Below are 18,666 nucleotides of genomic sequence, written 5' to 3' on the forward strand. Positions count from 1 at the left end.
ATAACCATAACCTAGGATTAGATTTGAAGCATAATAGCATTGTGTTAAAGGTAAGCTTGACAAATACTATTCTGTATTTAATCTACAGTTAATTAATTGGTGCTATTTGCTGAAGAATTATTCACATAAAAAAAAACCATTGGTTAAAAAAGGTCTCCAGATAATAATTTAGCTTGATTGATATTGACAAATATATTCAACTTTTACATAAATTAGATTAGTGTTCTTGTTATTAATATCATAAATGAGAAATCTCAAATTTTTAACATGTAATCTCTTAATAGTTTTGTGAAGACGTCGCATAGAGATTTATCTTATATTAAATACACTAAGTTAAAGAAGTATAAATGGTATATTATATGCCAAATCCCTCTTTTTTACACAATATCACATCTTCACCATAACTAGGAAAGTAAACAAACATTACAAGACTGTAATAGCATATAAATCACTCCTTGCCAAGTTTGTCTTATATCTTATACTTGGGTAGAGTAGCAGTTTTAACACCAATCAATTTGAAATTTCTAAAAAAACACAGCTCTACCTTTTCAAATCAAAACGCTATGATATATTGCTAATTAATATGCAGAAAAAGAGATGCTCAAGCCCAATAGTTAAAAAAACCCGCTAAAAATACAATATTCAAAATTTAGCACATGTTTCCATCCATGACGGACAAAAACAAAAAAAAAAAAAAAAACATTTTAACATATCAAATGAGCAGCTACGACTGTGCCCTCAAAAATAAACTTTCCAGCCTGCATTTTCTGTCACTAATCTTCATCCATTGGAACTTCTGGAACATCCCATCTATCTTCTTCGATTGTTTTATTGATAACAGAAACTGCAGATAGTAATGTTAGTCAAGGAACACTAAAAATAATTTTTAAAAATCAAAGAAAATAAAAGTGCACTAAATAAGGTCAAACACAAAATGCACAAAAATTATACATTTTATCAACATAAATTATATGTTAGCAACAATCCACCCCACGAAGTACAGCAAAATGAATTTGAATGCCAGGAGGACTACCTACAATACAACCATCTAAGAAACAGTTGAACGCAACACTGGCAATGACAAATCATGGCATGAGTTCAGGGAGTTACCATAGTGACTAGTATAGTAATTCAATTAAATGTAAGAGACGTGATGCAAGCATTAAGCTCTGAAGCTTCACCAGTTCAAAATATAAACAAATACATAAAAATTGACTGGAAACAGACTCGTCAAAGATATTAGGCTTGTAACGTAGTAATAGCGTCTCCTCGTTGGGGAATGATCCATTAATATTACTTATCAATGAAGAGCTGCAGCACAAGAGCACATGAGTCTACGATCGACTCATAGTAATTGAACAACATATACACCAAAGGAATTTATATTCAGATCAGGCATAATACGACAGACTGATATTATATCAGATCTGCCTTCATCAGCACTTTCCTCCTCACAATCAATTGTGGTATATATATACATGTTGCTTATGCATAATGGATAATGCTTTTGTGTATGATTATATGATAGAATATAAGATATGCCTAATTGTTTGAAACCCACCTTGTAGGAAGGGCTCTGGGTGTAAGAGGTGGGTGACAACAGGGCTACGTATGTAGGCCATCCTATCATTGACCATAGTGGCTCCTAGGACAAGAGGGCACTTTCATAGAAGAGCTAAGGAACCCCCTTACGACCTCCGCCCAACTTCGCAAGATAGGCACTTGTCTTTATGAAGATGAGACATTGATGGGGAAAGCCAGTACAAGCCGCTAAGCAAGCGAAGAGCGCTCTGGCAGACATCCACTCTTGGGCTTAGTGTAGAAATGGCTTCGGACGGACCTATCATGTCTCTTCCTCAAAAACCTAATATGCACATATAATAATATTATGGATAGTAGTTGAATGCAATGTGATCTTGTCTAACCCTTGTAATTAAATATACAAATATTTTATATGTTTCTTATGTTATGATTGCAAGATTCAAATTCAGAATCACATTATTTAAAGAGATATTTTACTTGGTAAGATGTAACCCTAACCCTAATTTGTTGTAATTACAATTCTAGGGCAAATTAGGAAGGGGACATTACACCAAATCACCATCAAATGCTCATCCAAAAATTACCACAGGTACTCAGAAGTCTGCTCCAGAAAACTGGGTGTAAGGAAAGCACGGGAGCAATTCACATGAATGATGAAAATCACTTCCCTTGACCATGAACCTGATACGACCTCCGCCAGATTGGTTTGGAAGGCTTAGACGCCTCAGTAAGAGATGATCATGCAGATCAAAAAGGCAGATTTGCCTCTTCTAACTCCTACATGCCAAAACCCCAAAATGGGCACTACCTTCCTAGGGGCAATTTCACTTGTACAATAAAATAAGCATCAAACAAAGCAAATGGCATATTGAACTGTATCCCCCAGCTGCTAAGAGTCAAAGGAATCAATCCCCATAAGCAGAAAATGACTCTTTCTTGACATATGTGCCAAAAGGTGATTCTCTGTGTACCTGATATAGTATGGTCAGCACTGGGAAAGTCTCCAAAACCTTGCCAAAACTCGAACAGCACTCCAAAAAGAAACTAAAGACACCAAAAACTGAAAACCCACATCAGAAAACTTCATATATCTTCATATTCAACAAATCCTTATCACCAGACTTCGAGCAAACACTTAAAACTCTATCTTAAAATCAACAACCAGCTAGGGTGGCTCTTGCATCACCGAAACCAAATCAACTCTAGAGGGCTTTCATCCTCAACAATCTTTGAAAGAACTCTCCAGGTTCATTTCAACAGCATCTCATTATGTGTGCACAAGCAAAATGAAAGAATGAGAGCCCAAACTCCAATTTATAGAGTTTGGGAGGAAAATTAGGGTATTCAAATTTAAAATATTTTATTTCCCTCAAAAGACCCCCATAATATCTTTTGAAAACATCTTATGTCGCCCCAGATTTAATTGTGAGTTTTTTGGAAAAATCTTGTAATTTATTTGCAAAAACCTGATGCTTTTTTCTCTCTTATTTTATACAGTTCTCAACAATTTTTAATTTCCTGATTTTTTTGCCAATTATTTGAAGAAGCACCTTATCTTTTCATTTGCCAAGTCAATCCCTGGAAAGGTTTTTGCTACATAGGAATGTAAATAGAAAATACCTCAGAGACATTTATAAATAAGCTTGAGCTTGTGCAGAGAGATCATCATAAATATTGATGTATGTTGTTGTAAAATTCGCATGCATGAATACTTGGACCTTTTCTCAATTCAAATACCATGGTTTTCCTGAGACACGGCAAACCTTATGAGTTTTGCCACACATTTCACAATGTAGGCAATACTAAAAATGACATTCTGCAACATTTTATATTTACCATACAAGCAGACTTACGTGTATGTCATTTGAAGAATTTGATACAAAGGTTAGTGTTATGGGATAGCAGAAAACTGGTCAAGTCACAAATATCAAAGAGATAAAAGTTTCACTCAGGCTTGTCCATGGAGACACAGATCATGAAATGCCTGAACCAGGGCATAGTTTATAAGTTCTTTGATATGGAAGTATTGATAATAGAGTTTGATTAATGTTCAGTTGGATGTATATTATTTTGATTCTATGGTAGGCCGTGGTTTCAGTGTGACTGAAACTCGGAGCATGTGGATTGAAGCCATCTTTAAATTAACTTGATCTTTTTGTAGATAATCAACACAAATGCTTAGGATTTGATGGACTAACGCACAATGTCAAGCAAAAGATAGCGATTATATAGAATCTGTTAAGTATTCTGTCTTATAGATTAAATGAGCCATTTGATTCAAAGATATTCATCAGTATTACTGTGCATAATGAACAAAAAAATTTAAATCAGATGTAACTTGAAAGAAGTTGAGATATTTTAGTCCCTCTGTAATTGCAAATCCTAGAGCATCTAATGATTTGCTGGATATCAAGTGCCACTGTTCTAACAGATTTTTAATTAAATCATAGAAATACCATTAAGCAAGAGAGATTCTAGGGGTTATACGGATTACTTTATATTTAATAAGGAAAGAAAGAGAGAATATTAATAATGACATAAATAACGCATTGCTAGCAGACTATTAGATCATGTAAAAGGATATCAGTTGACATGAGATTGCCTTCTTTCTCCCCTCGATTTCGACTGTTCCTCAATTCCCTCAGAATTTCAGGTGTCACCTGAACAGAAACGATTGTCAATATCAAAATTTATTTCATTCTCAGAGGCCATGTCATGCCTGAATCTGTTCAGCCATTCAAGAAAACCAGTGTACTTACTAAATAATGCTTCTGATGCCGAACCAAGCGCTCCAAGGAATCTTTTTGCTCCTTTGTCAACTCATTCTTATATCTGGAGTATTTTAGCAAATTTAGATTCAATCACCCAGAATTTAAGTTAATCTAGCTTTTGCATTTATGAAGCAAAATGATAAACAATAAACAAAGATGCCAAATTTAGTTTGATTTAATCAAGATAGCAATATTCACTAGTCACCAAGAATGACCAATGGGATTGACGGAAGTGCAATACTCCAAGATTAAATAACAATGTGTGCCTATTGAATCTCTAGTAGAGAGATATAAAGTGACATTGAAAAAAACTTTAAAAAAGAGGTAACCAAAAATGTTAAGGAGACAAAAAATTAACACAACATACCTTAAAGATGCTACTGACATAAATGTTAACTAATCAATCTTCAAAATGTCTTTTGGTTGTATACCCGTTTATGGCTCAAGCTATCCACCATTTGGACTTAAGAGGCAAGAAGCCCCAGAATTGGCAGTATGGGATGAACTCGTCTGAACCTATTCCTTTTATGCTGCCACATGTCGGATAAACAAGGCACTCAAGACTGAAAATCCATAAATAGGCGGCAATATCTCCCATGAATTTCATAGTAGATGGGACAACTGCAAATGGATTGTCTTTTAATTTTCAAACTCAAGCTCTAGAAAACAAAGTAAAATGTGCTTTCATCTGTTAAAATAATATTAATATCTTCTATAATGGTCATCTTCTATTCTTAGTGGTCATCTTAGTTGTCGACTTATTTAGCTTTTTAGCTTTTTAGTCGACTTATTTGGCTTTTTTAGTGCATTAAGTGAAACTATTGCTTCTTTATTAAAGACGCATAGTTAGCTTTATATTATTTAGCTTTTTAAGCTTTATTTAATATTTTAAGCTTTTTTTAGCTTTTTAGTTTTCACTTAAACAACTTGCTCTTAATTTAGAACGTTGTCTTGTAATTTCTATATATACGGTTGTATATCGTTGAATAGATTATCCGATTATTTTGAGCAATAGTTTTTCATGGTATCAGAGCGGGATGGGCTTTTTCAAAGTTTGGTGAATTTTTTAATAAAAAATTCGTAGCCTCTACCTGGAATTTATTTCCAGAAATTGTTAAGAAGTTTTAGAGATTAATTTTCGGCAACATAGGGTTTCTGGAAAATTCGTAAAGATGTTACCCGAAATTTATGCTTTTGTGCATCCTTGTCTGTTGTTTTTGCTGGGTTGTCTTTTGAAAAATTGCAGGTTCATGGTTTCAGTTCGACACAACTAGGGCACACATTTTTTTGGGTCTGAAAAGTGATGAATTTTGTTCCTTCCAATCACGTCTTTGGCCTTTCACGTGATTTCTGCAATTTTCGCGGACTTGTGTTTTCGCGTCATGTTTTTCCCGTCTGTGTCGCGATTTTCGTTGGGGTTTTTCTGTCATTTTTCCACCTGTCGTGACTTTTTATTGGGTGCAGTGTTCATGCACAGCGCGATTTTTGCCGGTATTTTCATTGGATTTCTGATGGAAGTTTTTCAGTGCCTTTTTCTCTGTATTTTGCGATTTTCGACACTGAGGAAGTTGTTTGCACGCGTGTTTTGGCAATTTTTGCGGTTTTCCTACGCTATTTGTGTCCACAATTTTTGGCAGTGAGGGTTTTCATGGGTTATGGCATGATTTTTGACCACGCATTTTTTCATGTTTTCCATGGAGAGGCACATGAGAGGGTTTTTTGCAGGGCGCTGAAGGTTTTGTGCCAAATCACGAATTTTCCTGTCTTGGTTCCACCATTTATGTTGCCTCTTGAATTTTTGCCGATTTGGATTATTATTTTCTGATTTTTTTTTCAGAATTTTTTTGGGGTTTTATTAATTTTTTCTAATTAATTTTTGGGTTTAAACCTTTAAATTCGTGCATTGGGATTTGTGCCTCGAATTCCACTCCAGATTCTTTGTGCAGCTGCTTCTATTCTGATTTTTAATAAGATTCTTTTGTCTCGTGCCTTCACTAGGTTGACCTCATTCAACCTCGGTTTCCGTGATGGCGTCTTTGACCAACATGATGTTGGAACACAGTCAAGTTGATTTAAGCCAGACCTCCTACAGGTCCCAAGGTTTTCATGATTTTTTCCTGAAAAATTGTTCGTTCTAGTTTTCTGATTTTTTTGGCCATAAAAATCATGGGAGGGTTTTAATAATTTTTCCTTAAAAATTATCTTTTGTAATCCGCAAAGCTTGTGTGGGATTTCTAGGATTTCACAATTTTTTCTTCAAAAATTGTTTGCTGGTTTTTACGATTTTTTCCTCGAAAATCATCTGTAATACGCGAAGTTCGTGTGGAATTTGTGATTCATGAAGTTCTCTGGTTTTGATCGATTTTTCTCCTAAGAAATTGTGCTTTGTTGCAGTCAATTTTGGGTCGCACTGTCAAGGCGAACATCTGCAACCATGGTATCTTGCAGTCTGTTTAGGAGTTGTTGGAGCAAACAGTGCTTGGTACTCTTCTGCAAAAGGGTTTGCTGATTTTTTCCTCAAAATCATGGCTTCAGGCTTCAGTAATTCGCGGGTGCCAGATCTCTAATTGACGTGTGAGGACTACATTAGCTTGGATGGCTTTTGGTACTCTTGGTCATTTGCATTCTACAAATCCTGGGAGGGTCTTCGTAGCAACAGAGTGTTTTTTGCATCTGTGATTATAACACCTGCAGTGTCTTCTATAGGGTATTGAGTACGATGACCATTAGGGAGGGTGATAAAATAATACTAATATCTTCTATAATGGTCATCTTCTATTCTTAGTGGTTATCTTAGTTGTCGACTTATTTAGCTTTGTTAGTGCGTTAAGTGAAACTATTGCTTCTTTATTAAAGACGAATAGTTAGCTTTATATTATTTAGCTTTTTAAGCTTTATTTAATATTTCAAGCTTTTTTTAGCTTTTTAGTTTCACTTAAACGACTTGTTCTAATTTTAGAACGTCGTCTTGTAATCTCTATATATACGGTTGTATATCGTTCAATAGATTATCCGATTATTTTGAGCAATAATTTTTCATCGTCATCATGTCATGAAATACGTTTCTGAAGAAGAATCCCAAAATTGTGCTAAACAGACTCTTGGGTAGCCACATAGCATCTTGTGAGAGCACTATGAAACCCGGATTTGACCATCTTAAAAGCACATGTTAAATTGGAAGTAGAGGATAATGTGATGTCCCAGCCTAAATGTTGGGGTGGTGCGGATTCCCATTGGGCATGTACCCAGGGTTGGGACCCACCCACGATCGGGCAGCCATGTGTCCATGAGGGGGCTGGCCTGCGCTGGCACTTTGGTGGGATAGAAACCCCACTCTTAACGCCACTGGGCACCATTCACCACCAGTCCGGGCTTTTGGCATAGTGGTGGCCTTGCTTGACTGTGGTATCCCTTGACTAATTTGACCTCAAGTTGCTGATTAAAGGCTCAAGGAATATTGTCAAACACTTTGCCAACAATCTGGTCTTGATGTTGATTGTTTGTTTTTTGGTTTTGAATGTGATTTGATATGCTGATATAACTTGAAAATATATTTGAGATGACCGGAAATAGATTGCAGATACTAAATGAACTTGAAGTGCAAGCATATGATTGAGAATGATAATGCATATGCAGCTACAGCACTAAGGCAATTCTACAAACATTTACCATGCATCCTAAGGACTACAATATTCATCTACAGCAAAGGGACATTATTACAAACACTTGGCATGCATATTCAAGACTGAAATCTTCGTCAACAGCAATGGGTAATTTGTCAAACAATTAAAATGCAACCTTTAATCTATTGATTATCTCTTTAAAGCCTTTACAATACCAAAGCATACCCAAAATTTAGAAGATAACAAGATTACCAAAATTCTGGAAATGAAACAGCAGAGTTGATGACTGATAATCCATTTGATCTGCTATACTTATTAATGTCTCTACCTGAATAATATAGCACAAGAAGACTCCCACGTGCCAATGTTGAAGCAAGCACAAACTAGCATTAAATGTATTCAATAAATATTTATCTTCAAACTTCTGATCTGCCAAGAATAAACTTCAAAACCCCTTGTGAAACAATTGATATTTCCTCCAATAAAGCTCGAATGTGACCTCCCTGTGAAGCCACCAGCACAATCGAAGAGAGGCTACGTTCTCCAAGATTGAATTTACAGTGAAACCCTAGGTTTCTTCTTCAAAGCCAAAGCTTCTCCAAAAAAGACAAATGTTGAATGATTCAAGAATAATGAATAAAATGAAATCCAAATCCCCTTTTATAATGTTTAATTTGCATTTGTCTTCATCTCCTTTAATTTACTTTAATTTCATTTCTTTTTTCCCTCATTTTGGTGCACAACATTAAAATATAAAGTATATTTTATCAAACACTTATATCTCCCCTTTAAATAACACTTTATCACTTATTATAAAGTATACTTTTAAAACATTTAAATCTCTCTTTTAAATTAAGTCCACTTAATTTATCAATGATATGCACTTAATAATTAAAGTATAACTTTAATAATAATTATAACATTATAACTCCATTAATCATTATTTCTCAATTCCAACTGAACCTGGGACTTAACCATTGTATCCACTGTGCATCCAACTGCCTTACTAAAAATAGTAAGGGCCCCTCTCTAACATCCACTGACTTACTATAAATAGTAAGTCCCTCAAAACGGAACCAGAAACCTCTGAATAGCCTAGCCTTAGACTATATCAACCATCTGGTGAGGAAAACACTGCCATCTATCACTTGAAAAGCTCCATAACACCCAAACTAGACCCTCCAATCCACCATACTAGCCTGCGAGGGTCAAATGATAGGCTAATCCTTTGAACTCTGATGCTCATGACAATGGGGACATTACAGATAAGCTTTGGTGTTAACAGCTCTCTGAAATCTATTTACATTGCCTTCACATAAGCTGATCTTATTTCGATCTGAGATTGGAAAACAACCTTGCATGTAGCAAAATGAAGATTGGCTTATTACCATTTGGTGCTTGTGGTACAGAAGCTTTATAGAAGAAGCATGCCATGAAAAGATAGAGCATGCAATTGGTGTGAAGAATATGTACTTTGTTGATATTATGTGAATATACAACAGTTTATAGAAGTGTTGGCAGAAACGCATGTTCCAGTGATTAGGTAGTGAGTAATGTGAACACCTAATTTGCCTAAGCACTCTAGAGTACAGCAAAACTAGTCTAAAACATGTGATATAGGCTTGATAATTGACAAACTACTAGAATAATGCCAGAAGACTAGTTTATATAATGTAGAATGATGTGTATTTAAATAATAAGTTGTCAACTAAGCTGTCTACAATTGTTGATGAGTTTCATGCATATATTATGTGATTCGCATTTTGCCAGAAGTTTACCATGTGTCAGATCCATATGGTGCTAGTTGGCTAACATGAACATGTGGAGGATATGTGGCTAGATGTCAGATGTGTATAAAGCCAAACATGTTTGTGCTACCCATGTGTAGATCTGCACAAGATGAAGATATCGCAAGAGTTGGCACTGTCAGCAAAGCTCAATTGCAGATACCTAATGCACTGAGTGACTAAGTATGCACACAACCATTTTTGCTCTGTCTTGCGCTATCTTGTGCAGAGCTGTTTTGAATCAATGCATGTGTAGATGTGTGTGGAGCCATTCAGATTGATGAATGTGCAGATATGCACAAAGTAATTTGACCAAGAGAATCTCCATGTGCAATTAACCTTGGCATGAACATGTGTGGTTAACCTTGGCATGATGTGTGTGTGCAAAGGGCATATTGCAGCATGAGGTCATATGGCAGTCATAATGAACCATTACGTAGTTGTGTCTAGATCACTTTGCCCTTTTCTGCAGATCACCAATCTCCATAGCCTCTCTAGTGCAAATGAAGAACTTAGATGATTTAGATATAGAAAACTCTTTGTTATGTTGAGCCATTGTACAATGATCCTCAGACCCTTCACACTTTCTTGCTGAACAGTTACAGCACAAGAAGTGAGAAAAACCCATGGATGCCAACACAAGAAGTGAATGTGTCGTGACCTTTCTTGGAGAGCTATGTCCTTGTTACACTGCAACGAATTGGGGGCCCAACACAGTCAAGTTTGGTGGTGCACATGCCTACTAATGCTTGCATGATATATAATTACCATTTGTAATCATATCTTCAAATTCCTCAGTTAGGTAAACAAACAAGTTTAAGCACTTGGCCAGGGATAGAACTACAAAAGTTGTGTGTGTTTCTGGAGTCAATCAAGACCATGATTTATTAATCAATAATATACTGTTGAATTTCAAATTTTGAAGTCATTGAATATCTATTATTGCCACAACTAGGATACTAGGTTGATCATTATCACCACCTTTTGGCTTTCAGTTGCTTTCATTATCACAAACTGTATAATTTCTTTCAGGTTAAAGGATTTTAAAAGTCCTTTTCCTTTGTTACCTCCTATTTTACTTAACTAATCTTACAGAAATGTGGGGGTTTATATCTGGTTCAATCCTGTTTAGGTTCTCTTTTCATAACATTTTATGGACAAAACCATAGAGCTTTATTTTGTTCACATTTTTTATGTTCCAATCTTCATGCTGTTGTAATTGTCTATAGTTGAATTAAAGGGTTTCTTCTCAAATTTCTAGTTTTTTATCTCCCTATGTAGGATTGAATTAAAAGTTCCAATAATATATCATACCACTAGCTGATAACACTTCCCATTTTGATGTATATTTATCTAAGTGACAAAATATTGGTCAGTTTACTAAAATAGTGAGTTTCAAGTGGCTAAAATATTTTAGAAATTCACTAAAATATCCATGCGAGTTTGTATAAATTCTCTTGTATTTTCACGCCACCATATAAACCATTTGAATGTTGTTCCTTCCAAATATAGGGCAGATTTTTTTCTCTCTTCGTCAGTTTTAACAAGATTTCACATTAGAAGAGTACATTAATAATCGCTGCACCAATCAACAGCTTCATCTAGGTTGGCACCACAGAAGCTTGTAAGGTCAATTTTGACATTCGTTTTACACATATATAACCATCAATGTTCATAATCAACTATGAATTTTATCCATTTTATCATCAAAATTTAGTGGTTGGGCACAAACATGACTTTGTGAGGACTTCTTGATTGCTTTTGGTCAATATTATTTGTCTGCACCAATTGTCTCCTCATCATTTGTACGTTATTTAGCAACTCCTCCATCCCTATGACTTTGATTTCTATACTAACCCCACACCCCATATTTGTGTTTATATTCTCAACATTGGTATTTGTTGTCCTTAACTCATTGGAAAAGATATGGCTATTACTTATTTTGATGTATTACACTAATATATATGGTCTGAATGTCCTTTTGCACCTGCCCAACTATGCTTTGAAGCCAAGTTACCACTGATGTGCATAAGGGGCTCGGATCAAGTTTCTTCCACATCCAGTCTGGGAACAATTAGACCAACTTTTTCAAAGAAATTAGTTTATATTCTCAACATTGGTATTTATGTCATTAATTCTTTAGAGAAAGTATGATTATTACTTATTTTGATGTATTACACTAATATCTATCTCATATGTCTGAATGTCCTTTTACACCATCCCAACTATGTTTTGAAGCCAAGTTACCACTTATGCGCATAAGGGCCTTGGATCAGGTTCGTTCCACACCTAGTCTGGGAACAACTAGGCCAACTTTTTCAAAGAAATTAGTTGAGCCATTAAAGGAAATGAAAGAATCGACCTTCTATTAACCCTGACAAAACTCTCATATGCCAAAATTCTTGGCTCTACTTTATAACTTGTTTTATTTTAAATATATGGAAATCACATAACCCTCTTACGAATATTGTTGTTTCCTTCAAAGTATGTCTAATTAGGTCAAGATAGTATTCTTCCTGTGTTTTTTATCATATGAGGACCAACGTACACTTTTTCCTCAACTCTATCCCAGCTCATAATTATTCTATGAGGTCAAGCATATAACGCCTCAATAGAAGAGATGCCTACTGCACTTAGATGAACATCATTATAATTTATAAGCAAATTGTATAAAGGCAACCACTCCTACAAGTAACTTTATTCTTCTATGGCATACATGTAATAATATCTTCTAAACCCACACATTTAAACCTCTCAACTGGTTCAATACTCTTAAGATGATAAGACAAACTGAAGTCCAGTTGTATCCCAGAGCACAGCATAAAAGCATTTTCAATACTAAAGTTGAATGGAAAACATATACAACATTGACTACAAAGAATATACAAAATGGAATTCACCTTGCTATAAAGGTTATCAAATTTTATTCAAATGCCATGTGATGTAAACACACAAATAAAGAAAATACAAAAAAAATTGTTTTTAATTCTTGGAAAATATACTATAAAAGGAAGAAAGAAAAATACCTTTGGACAAATGATAAAAGGGATTGGTGCCATATCACGGGCATGGCACGTGTTTCATCCAAAAATTTATTGAAATGATTGACAAGAGCATCGAGCACTCGATATGGTAGAGCATATTTTTTATCCAAAAGAAGTTTTATGAAGTAACTGCCAATATCAACCAAAATATTATTAATATTGAATCACAAAGAAGTTATATCTAATCCGAGGCAGTGCTACTGCTCACAAAAAAAAAGCACAAACAACTAAATGAGTTGTTTTTGTTTAGCATTTACAGTTATACCATGTCTTCTAAGTTTTTATTTATCAAGTGCATTTATTAATTTAAACATATAGCCCCTTCTTTAATTAGCATGCATACTGCTCAAGATATAAATCATAAATGACAACTGCATCATTATATTATGTATTCATTTCATAGATGAGAAAAATAAGTATGTGCCTTGCAATTTCATCAAAATGGAGGAAACTTTTTTAAAATGTCAACAATAAATATAATCATATGGTTGATATTAAGCATTTATAGCATGTCTTACAACTTTTATTTAGCGAATGCATTACTTAAACATACAGCCACATCTTCTATGAAGCATATAAATATTGCTCAAAGCCTCAAACTATTAATCCTACACAACAACTTCATAATTAAATTGTGCATTTGTACCATAGATGAGGACAATAACAATTTGAGATAAACTAGCAGTATATGCATCTCAAATTCATCAAAAAGTAAGGCTTTTTTATTAAGTGAAGGTTCAAGATAAAAATAATCATATGTGTAAAAGTATTGTAATTTCCAATTGAATGGGCAAGTTATATGCAGGGTGGTGACTTTTTATTTTATATTATGACTATGACACTAATATTGTTATCTGTCTTTTACTGCAGGTAAGGAGGATGAACATGTATCGATTTCAATGTCATCTCCTTTAATTTGAATGAAGTATAAGTAGTAAGATGGCCACGATCAAGTGGCGCCTTGATCGGACATGTCTTTTAGACATGTCCGACCAAGATGTCACTTGGTCGTGACTCCTACAACCATCAACCGATTCATAACTAACTGATGCTATAAACATATCCGATAATGAATCGGTATCATTGTTTAATGGTAACAGTGCTTATAAACATACCCAATAATGAATCGGTATCATTTGTTAATTGTAACAGATCTATAACATACCCGATAATGAATCGGTATCAAAGCATATGATAATGGATTAATATAATGTAAACAATAATAATAGCTGTTAGCATTATATGCAATCGGGTTAATACCCCGATAGCATTTAGATTGACGCTTAACATAGTTAAGCAGGTCGTCAATCTAATGTATCATTATCCAATATCAATATCATAATTATGACCAATGTTATAGTCTGATAAACATAAAGCATGAATGAGTAAACTAATAACAGAATATAGGAGATTAATGAGTTAGGAGAGTCTTATCTTGTAGAAGCTACTAATGCATTAACACTCCCTCTTAGCTTTTGGAAGATAAAGTAACCTGAATCACATTTCTTTTTGAAAAATGTCAGTCTCCAAGAATATATATCATCTATACATATGATATGAAGTACCATCAGAACATAGGATACAAATATAAAACATTACTCTAAGTATGTGACATAGAGTATCACCCAACCACGTGATATAAAAGATTCATCATTTTATTATGACAAGATATCACCTAAACACATGATATCAGTATTGCCTAAACATGCAATACTGAGGATAAACATATGAGGATGGTTAAATTCTCATCTTATCCAGGTTGTGATATGTGCACAAACATTTTATTCAAATGTTTTATCACAACACCATCATGGCACATCCATGACATACCAAAGATCCAACATGATAACTAGTTTGAGAATCATAAGATCGTCACCTTGTGATGTCTGCATACAAGAGTTCATAATCTGAGAGATCGTCACCTCTTAGATATGAACACAGGGGGTAAAAACCCAGAATGTCTCAACATGACAAAAGAAGTTTACATTTTCAACATCTTATTTACAAAGCAAATTACCTTTCTATCATACCTAAACCCTTTCTGAAGTGATCAACCTTCACTCTGGAAAGTGGTTTGGTCAGAATATCTACAGTCTGCTCTCCTGTACTAACAATTTCTAATTTGATCACATTTTTGTCTACCATGTCTCGTACATAATGGTATGGGATCTCAATATGTTTGGATCTATCATGGAACACTGGATTCATTGAAAGCTTTATGCAACTTTGATTGTCGCAATGGATGATAGTAGGTTTCATCGGATTACCAAACAATCCCACAAGCAACTTTCTAAGCCATACTGCTTCTCAGGCAGCCATGGAGGCTGCAATATATTCGGCCTCGGTGGAACTTTGCGCTACAGAAGACTGCTTTCTGCTGATCCAGGATATCATGGCTGATCCTAAACTGAAGCAGCACCCAGAGGTGCTTTTCCAGTCAGTCACACTTTCAGCCCAATCTGAATCTATGAATCAGTGTAGATTAAGATCAATTTTCTCATACTTGAGACCAAGATTTAAAGTGCCTTGTAAATATCTCATAATGTGTTTTACTGCTACCAGGTGTATCTCCTTTGGCTCACACATAAACTAACTCAAGGCATTCACTACATAGCAGATATCCGGTCTTGTATTTACCAGATACATAAGAGGTCCAATCATTTGCCTATATAGAGTGGGGTCAGTAGAAGGTGATTCAGTTGCTACTTCTTTAAGTTTATGAAGATTGGTTTTCATTGGAGCGGTCATAGGTCTGCAGTTTAGCATTCCAAATCTCTTCAGGATGTCTAATGTATACTTGCCTTGGTTTAGAACAATGTTATCAGAATTCTACCATACTTCCAATCCTAGGAAATAATGAAGGAATCCCAAGTCCTTCATATCAAATTCTTTGGATAGCTCTTTCTTGCATTGATCTATAAGGTGATCTTCTCCTGTGATTAATAAGTCATCAACATATAAAATCATTATTAGCATATCACCTTTATTCTGTTTGTAGTAGAGATTAGGATCTGCATCATTTTTAGAGAAGCCTAGTTTTGATAGATATGTGTCAATTCTTTCATACCAGGCCTTGGGAGCCTGTTTGAGCCCATATAGAGCTTTCTTAAGTTTGCACACATGAGATTCTGCATGATGGATCTCAAACCCTTCAGGTCGCTCTAGGTATACTTCTTCAGATATCTCTCCATTAAGAAAAGTTGTCTTTACATCCATTTGATGTACCTTCCATCCCTTTGTTGTTGCAATGGCTAGTACAGTCCTTACTGAGGTATATCTGGCTACAGGAGCAAATGTTTCTTCATAGTCTATTCCTTCCTTTTGAGAAAATCCTCTGGCCACAAATCTTGTCTTATACTTTTCAATGCTGCCATCTACTGCATGTTTGATCTTGAAAAGCCATTTAGAAGAAACAACAGATTTCTTAGTTGGCCTAGGAACAATTTCCCATACATCATTTTTCATTATGGATTGATACTCTTCAGACATAACATCCTTCCATACTTGATGTTTAAGGGCATCTGTTACATTGTCAGGTTCGTTTTTAGATAGATCATTCATAAGAGCAACATAGCTAGTAAATTTATTAGGTCTTTTGCTTTCTCTGAAGGTTCCAGAAGGAGCAGCAAACCTCTGAGCTTCTTCTACTGTTTTGGTGGCCCATAGTGGTCTTTTCTTGAGATTTCTAGGTGAGTGTTCATTTTCATTTTCAGTTTCATCTAGATTCTCCCTCTGAAACTCAGGGGCAGGATTTTCATCTAAGTTAAAGGTAGGTGCATAGATTTCAGGTTCTATGAAGTTCTGAGCTCTTTTGAAAGCCAGGTCCTCTTCAAAGATTACATCCCTACTTAGTTCAATATTCCTTTGACCAGGTACATAGATTCTGTAGGCTTTGGAGGTTTCACTATATCCTACAAGCAATCCTCTTTTTCCAGAAGGTTCTAGTTTTAATCTCTTTTCTTTAGGTATATGGATATAGACAGGACATCCAAATATCCTAAGGGGGCTAATATCAGGCTTAGTCTTAGTGAATACTTCCTCAGGAGTTTTGTCCTCAAGATGGGAGTGAGAGCATCTGTTCTGTATATATACAGCGTTGTTGGATGCTTCAGCCCAGAGACTTGTGTTAAGGTTTTGATCTAGGATCATGGCCTTGGCAGCTTCAACTGTAGTCCTATTTTTTCTTTCTGCTACCCCATTTTGTTGGGGGTTATAAGGTATAGTGAACTCCCTCTTAATCCCATTATCTCTACAAAATTCTTTAAATGAATCTGATGTGTATTCTCCCCCATTGTCGGTTCTTAGGGTTTTAACTTTGTTTCCTAAGTGCTTTTCAATTAGTGATTTAAATTCTTTAAACCTAGAGAGGATCTCTTCTGATTCTTTACTTTTCAGAAAGTAGATCCAAGTCTTCCTAGAGTAGTCATCAACAAATATTACATAATACAAGAATCCTCCTAGAGAGGATACGAACATAGGTCCGCATACATCAGAATGAACTAATTCTAGAATTTTACTAGTTTTCCTAGTACTATTTTGGAATGCACCTTTGGTATTTTTACCTAGGGCACATCCTTTGCATGCTCCTCAATGATCTTGCTTTAACTTGGGTAGACCTGTGACAAGGTTTCCCATTGAAGATAAAGCCCTAAAATTCAGATGGCCTAATCTTCTATGCCAAACTTCATTTGCATTAGTGGCTTCGTGGATTAGGGCTAGATTGGGTTCCGTGCACAGCTCATACAGATAGCCCCGTCTCTGTCCAATGGTCTTTGCCTTCTTGATGGAGGAGTTCTTTGGCCAAGCCAATACTTTGTTGTCCATGAATGTTACTCTATATCCGTTATCTTCCAATGCCGATATAGAGACTAGATTTCTTTTGATGTCGGGGACATATAGTACTCCTTCAAGCTGCAAGATTATGCTTGTCTTCAATTTGATGGTGTAGGTTCCTACTCCTCTGACTGGATGTGTGGAGTCATCTCCGATGGTTACGTCCTCATCACTCTCCTCTGTCATGGAATCCAGTACTTCTCTAAACCCAGTGATGTGCCTGGATGAACCTCTATCAATCACCCATGAGTTGATTTTGTTAGAAGCTTGACTTGTGAGTGCCGAGTAGAATACGTATTTCTCGGAGTCATCTTCCCCTATAGTCTTTCTCGCTTTGACAAATGTGGCATGTTTCTTGGTTCTTTCCGAGCATTTTGCAACAAAGTGTCCGAACTGATCACACCTGTAACATTGAATGTGAGATAAGTCCTTTGAAGTATTCTTGTCTTGACGACCTTTTCTCTTTCTAAACTACCTTTTCATTTCCCTCAATCCATACTGTTTTGTCAGGTTCATTTTCAGGTTGATCATTTTTAGTTTGGACGAACGAATCCACTTTGTTCTCCTTTAGGATCATTGAATTCTGAATTTCCAAGCTGAAAAATCATCGCCACCTCCAAGTTTGTCTTCGAATCTGATAGCACTGGCCATTTGAAGAAATGTGATGTACTATAAACTTGTTCTTAAATTTGTTTCACGAAATTAAATAGCCTCAAGTTCGATCAACTTGGCTCTGATACCATGTAAAAGTATTGTAATTTCCAATTGAATGGACAAGTTATATGCAGGGTGGTGTCTTTTTATTTTATATTATGACTATGACACTAATATTGTTATATGTCTTTTACTGCAGGTAAGGAGGATGAACATGTATCGATTTCAATGTCATCTCCTTTAATTTGAATGAAGTATAAGTAGTAAGATGGCCACGATCAAGTGGCACCTTGATCGGACATGTCTTTTAGACATGTCCGACCAAGATGTCACTTGGTCGTGACTCCTACAACCATCAACCGATTCATAACTAACTGATGCTATAAACATATCCGATAATGAATCAGTATCA

At 35.4% G+C, this 18,666-nt stretch overlaps 1 protein-coding gene across 1 annotated transcript in view; it reads right to left on the minus strand.

Moving 5' to 3' along the window:
* Positions 1–411: 411 nt before the first annotated feature.
* LOC131059365 (bystin) overlaps positions 412–18,666 on the minus strand; it is a 117,991-nt gene continuing 99,736 nt past the window's right edge. Inside the window, exons 9-12 of the mRNA XM_057992593.2 lie at positions 12,750–12,896; positions 4,302–4,374; positions 4,127–4,202; positions 412–853 (exon numbers count right to left, since the gene is read on the minus strand). Coding sequence (XP_057848576.2) covers positions 774–853; positions 4,127–4,202; positions 4,302–4,374; positions 12,750–12,896 — 376 coding nt within the window. The 3' untranslated portion in view covers positions 412–773. The remainder of the gene's footprint in view (positions 854–4,126; positions 4,203–4,301; positions 4,375–12,749; positions 12,897–18,666) is intronic.

Source organism: Cryptomeria japonica, chromosome 9, assembly GCF_030272615.1.
Source record: "Cryptomeria japonica chromosome 9, Sugi_1.0, whole genome shotgun sequence".
In the NCBI taxonomy this organism is placed as follows: Eukaryota; Viridiplantae; Streptophyta; class Pinopsida; order Cupressales; family Cupressaceae; genus Cryptomeria; species Cryptomeria japonica.